The 9,305-nt window shown below is 55.9% G+C and overlaps 4 protein-coding genes across 4 annotated transcripts; all 4 read left to right on the forward strand.

Annotated features, from left to right (window-relative positions):
• Positions 1–264: 264 nt before the first annotated feature.
• On the forward strand, positions 265–3,138 carry DQ04_06701000 (3-hydroxyacyl-CoA dehydrogenase; the record flags this gene model as incomplete). The annotated part of the gene is made up of 1 exon (XM_009314836.1): positions 265–3,138. One exon carries the CDS (start codon positions 265–267, stop codon positions 3,136–3,138), a length of 2,874 nt encoding a protein of 957 aa, XP_009313111.1.
• A 598-nt stretch (positions 3,139–3,736) lies between these two features.
• DQ04_06701010 (hypothetical protein) lies at positions 3,737–4,759 on the forward strand (the record flags this gene model as incomplete). Its single annotated transcript, XM_009314837.1, has 1 exon — positions 3,737–4,759. The coding sequence occupies one exon, from the start codon at positions 3,737–3,739 to the stop codon at positions 4,757–4,759; it is 1,023 nt and encodes a 340-aa protein (XP_009313112.1).
• A 406-nt stretch (positions 4,760–5,165) lies between these two features.
• Positions 5,166–6,173, forward strand: DQ04_06701020 (hypothetical protein; the record flags this gene model as incomplete). The annotated part of the gene is made up of 1 exon (XM_009314838.1): positions 5,166–6,173. The coding sequence occupies one exon, from the start codon at positions 5,166–5,168 to the stop codon at positions 6,171–6,173; it is 1,008 nt and encodes a 335-aa protein (XP_009313113.1).
• A 417-nt stretch (positions 6,174–6,590) lies between these two features.
• On the forward strand, positions 6,591–8,267 carry DQ04_06701030 (serine palmitoyltransferase; the record flags this gene model as incomplete). Its single annotated transcript, XM_009314839.1, has 1 exon — positions 6,591–8,267. The coding sequence occupies one exon, from the start codon at positions 6,591–6,593 to the stop codon at positions 8,265–8,267; it is 1,677 nt and encodes a 558-aa protein (XP_009313114.1).
• Between the last annotated feature and the right edge of the window lie 1,038 nt (positions 8,268–9,305).

Consider the following 9,305-nt stretch of genomic DNA (forward strand, 5'->3'; position numbering starts at 1 on the left):
GCACCTGCTGTGCCTGAGCCGCCGAAGGCCGCACCTGCTGTGCCTGAGCCACCAAAGGCCGCACCTGCTGTGCCTGAGCCACCAAAGGCTGCACCTGCTGTGCCTGAGCCGCCAAAAGATTCATCGTCGTCGGGTGATGCCCCGAACGAGAAGCTTGCAAGGAACACGGTGGGCGAAGCTGTGAAGAGTAATCGTTATGACGGTCGCAGGAAGCGTGAAGACCGTCGTGAAGGAAAGAAGGGAGATTTTCGTCAAGAGGTAGGTATGCCGAAATCATCCTTGGCAAGCACAGGCAAGAAGCGGCTGTCCCTCTCGGACGTTGTTGATGATGTTCGTGAAATGAAGGTTGTGTTTGCCCAGCGTCCCGGCTTGTCAGGTGCCCAGCGTCATGCGCCATCTTCACCTACTCCGCCGCCACCGCCGCCACCACCACCACCTCCGGCTGCCGGACCCGTAGCACCACACTCCTCTTCGTCTCGCGTCAGTGCGTCTACCACTTCGCAAGGTGATGTATGTAAGACTGCTACAACTGCTGCAGCTGCTGCTATGGCGTCGCAGGATGTGGAGGATGACATTTTTTTCACCATTGCGCCACCAACGAGGGATGTGGAGAGTGGAGAGACTACGTGGGAAAAGAGTGCTAGTCTCTCGCTGGATGAGGAGATTGAAAAGGCACGGGCGTCGCGCCCGTTGGTGCGCTCTCCCGATGCCTTGAACGACGAGAACGCAAGGCTTAAATTGAACGTGAAAGGGGATTATGATGAAGGCGCCTCTGAGGGTCCCGTCGACAAGGAGAGCCTGAAATCTCTTCCACAAGAGGAAGCTGCAACCATTGACCTCCATGAGATCCCTGATGTCATTAGCGAGCGTGCGCATGTTCCAGAGCGTTCGGAGGCAACACAAATGCCTGACCAACGGCGAGACTCGCAGCAGTTGGGTTCCCAGGAAAGGGACGTAGAGGTGAAGGAAAGACCACCATTGAAGGACAGCCGCACGGAGGAAGTAGTTGTTGAACAGCCTCCGTCGACTCCATGGACAAACACAATAGCGAGTGATGGTGAAAGGGGGACATGTCTGAAGGTGTCCTTTGACGACGAATCGTCGCTGGGCGCGACGATCCTCCTGCAAGAGTCACCCGCGCACGTCATGGCGGCCGTAAACGCTTTACACGAAGCCATCACAGAAATCGAGGATCGTCACGGCTCTACTGCGTCTGTCACATATGTAATGATCACTGCTCTTCCCACGCTGAGCTTTTTCGAACCGAAGAAGGGACCATTGGAGCTTTCGTGTGCTGAGCGAGTGGATTTACTGCGGGCGAAGGAGCGTCTCTTCCAGCGTCTGGTGGAATCCGCGCAGCGTCTGCGCTTTGTGGCGGTGGTACACTGTGGCATCGTTTGTGACTTTGGTGCCGAGCTGTTCCTTGCATGCCACCACCGCGTGCTTCTGGATCCGGCGCGCACCACGTTTGGTTTTAAATCTATACGCGTTGGTGACTTCCCCGCGGCTTGTGTGGTACGGCGACTCCGTTATTGCCTCGGCTCACAGCGTACCATTGAGTTGGCGCCGCGGATGCACGAGTACAGTGCGGAAAGTCTGGTGGACGCTGGGCTTGCAGAGTGTGCCCGCAGCGTGCAGGAAGTGGTGGCGATGTTGCCTGGCTTGGGAGAACGTAGTGTGGATACACCGGCATCGTCGTTTCTCCTGTGGCTCGAGCGCACACTCCTTCTACTGCTTCCACGGCCCACGCAGCGGGAACTGGTTCTACGCAAGCTGTTTTTCACCTACAGCTTCGACAAGTCGATGGTGGTGTCGGGACAAAATCCGCTGCTGCACGCGTGGGTGCGGTACAGCATGGCTGCCATTACGCAGGGAAATGGCACCTCTGAGACAATCGACGACAAGGCGTCTCGGCGACAAAAGTCTGATTGCTGTGCGAGCATATTTAGCGATATGGCGTATTCCTCCCCATCCACCAACGCGGCAAGTGTACACGCAATGACGTGCGCTATGCAACGCCGTGTGCTTCCAGCACTGCCGGGTCCAAATTTCGTTACCTTCCGCGGCGAAGAGATAAATCTTTGGCCGCAAAAGATAAAGGCGCTTTCCTCTACAGAGGGTGATAGGGCAACCGTGCTGTTGGACTGCTCGCAGCGGTGCATAGGAGCAACGGTGCAGTTGGTCAATGACCACCGTGAAGCGCTGAAGGACACACGTGTGGTGCTTATTGGCGAGGAGCACGTCGCCCGACAGCTTGTTGTCACACTGCCGTGCAGTGCGGTGGTGTCGTGCGCCTCGCCGTACCGTGCCTCCGCCCTCGAAGGGCTGCAGGAAGTCCGTCTCTTTGCACGGGATAGCTGGCCGGCAAACTTGCGCCATAACACGCTCGTTGCAGCGCTTACCTACTTGCAGGCGCAACGTCGCCCGTATGTGGTGTGTCGCGGCTCCTGTGGCAAGCGGCTGCTCGCTGCCGTTGCGACGGAAGCATGCCGAATGGCGCTTCAATGCGACGTCACGTGTGTTGAGCGCGCTGCTACCGACATGCTAGGCCTCCTTGTTGGTCCCTTCCGCCTGATCGACCACTTCGGCGCAGCGGCAGTGCTGCAGATGATGGACGACACGGCGGGCGTGGGAGACGGTGGCAACCCGCTGCAGGTCGACTGCCTACCCGCCGTGGGCCGCCACGCGCTGCAGTGTATGAGCGCCGACGGCCTTCTGGGGGTCCACGCGCGTCGCGGCGGCTTCTACACCTACCGTGACGATGGCACCGCTGTGGGTTTCAATGCGGAGGTGCAGCGCCGCTACCTGCGGCGCCGCCTCACCGATGCGGAGGTGGCGGACCGGCTGTTGGCAGTGATTATCAACGAGTGCTGCGCGCTGCTTCTTTCCGGCTGTGTGCAGTGCGCGGCGGACGCAAACGCGCTGAGTGTTGCCACAATCGGCTTCCGCGAGACGACAGGTGGGGCGCTGGCGCTGGCGGATGCCCGTGGCATTGCCATGCTGGTTCAAAAGATGGAGGATCTGTCAGAGTGGCACGGGCCACATCTGCGTCCGTCGCTGCTGTTAAAATGCATGGCACACTCCAGTGTGTCGTTCGCCTCTCTTTCGGAGGCGACAATTCAGTCGGCCCGCATGTGATGTGTGGAAGAGAGCAGTGATTTTGAATGATGATACAGGCACTGCGTCAATAGGCGCGTTGTGGGTGTGTGTGTATCTCTGGAGGTCGGTGTGTGTGAGGAATATAAGGGGAACTAGTTGTAACACTTAGCAGTGGCGTCTGTGTGTGTGTGTGGTTGGTTGGGAAAGAAAAGGGAATGGGAAACATTGGTGGTTGTTGAATATTGAAGAAGTGGTGCGCAGCTTTCATCTCCTAATGCTGTGATGGGGCTTGACCTACGGGGTGTGGGGCTTAGGAGACATCAACTGTTTTTTTTTTTGCTTCTTTTGGTGCTCTTGTTGTTGTTATGGTTGTGCGCTGGATTTGCCGTATAGCCTTAGAGTGGGGTGACGAGCAAAACGTGGTGCTGCGAAGACACACTGTAAAGCACAAATTAGAATAGCAGACGATTTCACAACTACACGTGGTGTTTCTGTATATATATATATATATATAGTTTCACAACACGTAACGAAGCAGAAAGAGAAGCAAACAAGGGGAAAAGTAGAAAGTGTATATACATACATACATACAAACACGTGTGCGGGGATAACGAGGTAGGTAGAACAGGGATAGACAATGGACGTAAACGAGCTACTATTCCAGGCAGCTGTACAAACCATTGATGCGCTCAGCTTCACACAGAGCCACGTCGTCGACTCGGACTTCCGCGCACACAGCAAGGCCACCATCGATTCGGTGCGCTCGCTGCAGCGCGAGCAGCGCAACCGCATCGAGCAGATGTACGGCCCGCGGGTCGCGTCGTCCGACGCACTCGCGGCGCAGCTCGGGGCGGCGTACCGTGGTGAGACAGCCTCACTCGATCTCGCGAGGGACGCCGACAACCACGACGCGCCGGTGGCGGTGACGTCGACGATGACGCAAAGCCAGTGTCAGGCCTTCAAGAAGGAGCTGAAGCAGCGCATCCACGAGTGGGAGCGCGCCTTTCGTGAGGAGCGCGGCGCCGCCGTGACGGCGCACGACAAGGCGTCGTTGCGGCACATCTACGAACTGTACAAGGCGGCGAAGAACCGTCTGCGCGGGAGCGAGTCGCCGCCCAACGGTGGCGTAGACGGCAACGGGAAGGACGCAGAGGGCACGCACTTGCATCAACAGCGGCAGCAGCCATCCATCAACGGTGAGTCGACGCACGGTGATAAGAGTGCGGCATCGGTGCTGCAGCCGCCGTCTGTCTCTACCACTCAACTTGACGCCCCGAGCGGCGGGGTGTTTACTCTGCCGGCGTCCATGGTGTCCTCTGAGAGTGTGCCGCGGCAGTCGGTGGGTACTTTACTCAGCAAGGGCCCGGCGGTGGGCCAGATGCCGAACGAGGAGCTCGCGGCGGAGAAACGCTACCTGAAGCGCATCCTGCACCACTTTGAGAGTGAGTTTGAGCAACACAATGGGCACGTCCCAACGAAGCAAGACAGACGGGCCTTCACCCGTGAGTACACCCGCTACGGCGAGCTGAAAAATGAAATACAACGACGGTCATCTTCAACAAACCAAAAAAGCACGACCACTGTCACTGGGGAGCTCCTCGGTGCCTCCGTTGCTTCTGCTCCTGCCGCCACCAGTGATCTACTCGGTGAAGGCACCTAGTGCTTGTACCGTTGCTACAGTTTTTTCTTTCTCTGTCACTCTTCTTCTGCATCAGCATCACTATCATCTCCGGCTTCGCGTTATGTCCAGGCACCTGAGTTCTGGCCGCAGCGTGCCCCCTGCTCTCCCTTTTTGCTGGAGGGATGCGCTGCTGCTGCTGCTGCTGCTGCTGCCGTTTCAGTTGTTTCTGGTCTTCCTCTCTCTCTCTCTGACCTTGGAGATCACTTTTTTTTTGTTGTTGTTTCTCTTCGTTTTCGCTTCTAATTATAATTGTCTCTCTTCGCGCGAGGTCGTGTCCTACACTTGCTGATCAATCTTTTTTTTTTTTCGTTTCTCATTGTTTTGGCGCACACACCGCGAAACAAAAAAAAAGTAAAAGTTGAAGTGTACGCTGCGACAGCCGTACATGTCGCTGTCGCGTAAGACGTCGCCCGTTGACGAGCTGCGCAAGGCCCTCGACGCGAAGGTCTGCAAATGGGGTGCCCTCGAGCTGGGTCATGGTAGCGGCGGCCACAACAGCGTGTTTAGTCTCACGGACTACGACTACCCGGACCGGCACCTTCTGCGTTCCTTCTGCACAACACCCGCCCTCCAATGGAGTTCCTTCAGCTGCATGCAGAAGGGCAACGTCGCGCCCAGTGAGGCACAGGCGCGCGGCGTCGCGGAAGACTTCGCGAAACTGACAAGCCTCAGCAGTACGGGTACGACGGGCAGCCAGAACATTATTGCAGAGTCTGTCAGCTCTGTCAGCGCCTTCTTGGAGGAGTGCTGTCCTAAACTTTGTCCCAAGAAGGGTGAAAAACTACATCGTGGGTCAACGTTCCTCTTGTTCGCTGTCATCACCGGCGACACGGAGCTCGCACGGCGCTGTCTAGAGCTTGGAGCGAACCCAAACAGTATGGGTTTCCTCAGCGACCCCGATGGCCCTGTGAACCAGATGCAGCATGGCTACAGCCCCATGTTCATAAGCGTCATCGTGGGAAAGGTAGAGGTCATGTCGGTGGTGCACCACTTCGGCGGAAGCATCCACGTGTACGATCGCTGGGGACGCACGCCGTTCAATGCTGCCGTGGCGCTTGGCGACACAGAGATTGTGCAGTGGCTGCTGGCAAAGGGTGCTCCACGTTGCATCGGTAACTGCATGTCGCTACAGCCAGACGCCTCCACGTTCCCTGAAATGACGTCCCTAAACCCCGCGCTCCATCGCCGTCCTGAGCTCTGTAACAACGAGGAGGAGGCGCCACTGTGTCACTGTCACTCGGGCCGGCCGAAGGGTTTCTGTGGCTGCGTGGACGACATGTTCTCTCGTTGGTCGTACGACCGCCTGCGGTCGCCGTGGCATGCCGGCATGGACTTCAATGCACTTGCGACGGCGTACGCCGCGAGCGCTCGTACCCGAAGGTGCGTGGGCTAGCAAACATGGTTGCGTCTGGGGGAGAGGAGGCGGGGGAACAGGGAGAGGGAGAGGGGGAGGGGGAGGGAGAGTGTAGTAGTAAGCGAGGGAGGCCCAGAGCTGCGGCGTTTGCCATGCTGTTGTGTCATGCCATGCTATCCTTGCTCACCGTGTCTCCACCCAGCATTTCAATGAATCTATATGTTTTTGGCTGTATATGTGCGTAAGCGTGCTTGCTCGCGTTTGTTGTGGCGAGCCTGCGGCTTTTCTTTTTTCCTGGGAAGCACCCCCTCTCTCTTCCCCTCTTTCTCGTCGATCTCCTCTTTCCTGAACGGTGCCGCGTGAAGCCTTTAAGCGAAACACACACACACACACAACCATAACCACTCGTGCGCTGAAGAGAGAAATAGATATATTAGCAAATACTGATATTTCAGCATGCCAACGTACGTTACGTCTGAGAAGCTTGTTGAGGCATGGGAGAGCTCCCCACTCCTTGCGGCCAAGACCGCAATTGTAATGGGGTCCCCTGTCGAAGCCTGCAACAAGCAAGAGTTCGGACCGCCAAACATCTCACTTGACGGCGTTGCTTCCGTACCAGAGTCGGAGAGCGACGTGCAACCCGTCCAACAACAACAGCAGCAGCAGCAACAGAAGCCGAAGGAAAAAGACAACACTTCCACCATCTCCACAATGGTGGCGTTGGTGGTGTACGCGTCATTCGCTTCCCTCTTCTTGCTGGCCCATGTGCGCGAAGTGTTCCGCAAGATGCTCCCACGAAAGACCCAACGCGAAGGTTACGCGCCTCTTTTAAAGGACTTTGACGATTTTTTTCAGCGCCGTTTTTACATCCGTATTCGTGACTGCTTCAACCACCCCATCGACTCTCGCCCCTCACGCGTCATTGGTGTCATGGAACGCGTCTCACACGACTTCAACCGCACCTTTTCCCTCACCGGTAATATAGTTCCATGCGTGAACCTCTCCTCGTACAACTATCTCGGCTTTGCGGAGGACACCCCGAGCATCACGCACCAAGTACTCGACAGCATTGACCGCTATGGGATTGCTTCTTGCAGTGCGCCCTGGGAGGCGGGTCAGCACAGCCCCGTTGCGCAGCTTGAACACGCCGTTGCAGATTTCCTCGGAAAGGATGACGCCATTGTGTGCGGCATGGGCTTTGGCACGAACTTCCGCGGGCTGCCAGCACTATTTGGTAGCGACTCGCTTGTCATCTCCGACAGTCTGAACCACTCTTCACTGGTGAACGGTGTGCGCATGTCTGGAGCGCGTGTGAAAGTCTTCAAGCACGACAACTTTGGCCAGCTGGAGACGGTGCTGCGCGAGGCTGTCGTCCTCGGACGTAACCCGACGGGTGCCTACGTGCCGTGGACGCGCATCATTATCGTTGTGGAGGGTGTGTACAGCATGGAGGGCGAGATCGTCGACCTTGCGCGTGTTGTGGAGCTCAAGAAGAAGTACGGTGCACTGCTTTTCGTGGACGAGGCGCACTCCATCGGTGCGATTGGCCGCACTGGACGTGGTGTGACGGAGCACTGCGGCGTCGACCCGAAGGACGTCGAAATCCTCATGGGTACTTTTACCAAGAGCTTTGGCTCCATTGGCGGATACTTGGCGGGCCAGCAGAGCATCATCGATTACCTCCGCACGCACAGCTCCATCGCCCTGCACTGTGACACACTCGCCCCGCCCTGTGCACAGCAAGTGCTCGCTGCTCTCGATGTGATTCGGGGCCGCGACGGCACTGACCTCGGTAGTAAACGCATTCAGCAACTAAAGGAGAACTCCCGTTTCCTGCGTCAGGGTCTTATTGCCCGCGGCTTCACTGTGCTGGGTGATGATGCCTCGCCAGTTGTACCTGTGATGCTGTACCACACCGGCAAGTTACTCGCCGTCTCGAAGGAATGCATGCGCCGCGGCCTTGCCGTCGTCGTTGTTGGCTACCCCGCGACACCACTGCTGGAGGGGCGTGTGCGTTTCTGCATCTCAGCTGCGCACACCCGTGAGGATCTACAGCTCGCACTTGACGTGATGGAGGAGGTGGGGAAGCTGGCCTACATCCAGTACAAGCCCAGAATGACACTACAGCAATAGGACAAAAGCACTTCGGAGTTGAACGAAGATGCATATTTATGTATGGTTAGAAGGGTACGTTTGTGTCTCTCTGTTGATTATATATCAGGAAATATCCCTGTCAAATAGGCCTAGCTGCGAAATGTAGCTCTCTTGGCCGAGTTCGCCCGCTCTTGGGGAGCGATTCCTTTACCACTCTATGGGGAGCGAAGCTAGGGAATGAGGTGTGGGGGCTGAAATTATGAGGGGTGGTCTGTGTGGTATGTTTTTGTTTTTTTGTTCAATTAAACTATATCTGTAGTGCTGCAGGAATTTTTTTGTTTTTTGGTGGGCGCCCATCCCCACTGCCGTGTGGACGACTCAGTATGTCTCTTCGTGTGTGTGTGTGTGTGACATGGTGGGGCGTCTATGAGCGCTGCAGGTTAAAAAAGGTATAACAGTACTCTCTAGTGTTTTGGTTGCTTACGTGCTTCACTTCTCTTTGTTTTTTGTTGTTGTTTTTTTTTTGTTTATCTTTCTCCTTGTTCTTTAGTTATATGTAAAATTCTGTGTGTGTGCGATTGTTGGTGTGTCTCCGTGCCCGTTGCAGCTGGATTTTGTTCCTGTTGTTGCTGTTGCTGTGTGTGCCGCCATCCCTGCAAGTCACGCTGGCAAGCCGCAGCGGCGAGCAACGCAAAGAGGGAGCAGGTGTGAGACTGCAATAGCACTGTAAGGGTGGAAAATAGAAGGACGGGGAGACAAAAGGGCAAGGCCGGGTGGAGGGGGCGGGAATTCTAGAATTTTGAGAAGATGCCTCGCCTTGTTCGCCGTTAGTTTAGTCTGTTTTGTTCTTTTCTCATTTTTTTTCTGTGTTTCGAAAGCGTGTATGGCTCTCACCTTAGAGTTCTTTTTTTCCCTTTGCTGTTTATATGCACTGCGCATCATCATCTTCGGAAACTGTACCTCACTGCTCCACGTCTTTCGCTTCGTTTGGTTTGTACGCGCGTGTCTCAATACGCCACCACCGTCTATCGGTGATTGCGTCTGTGATTAGTATTATTATATATATATATATATATA

Source organism: Trypanosoma grayi (genome assembly GCF_000691245.1).
Source record: "Trypanosoma grayi strain ANR4 Tgr_670_V1, whole genome shotgun sequence".
Lineage (NCBI taxonomy): Eukaryota > Euglenozoa > Kinetoplastea > Trypanosomatida > Trypanosomatidae > Trypanosoma > Trypanosoma grayi.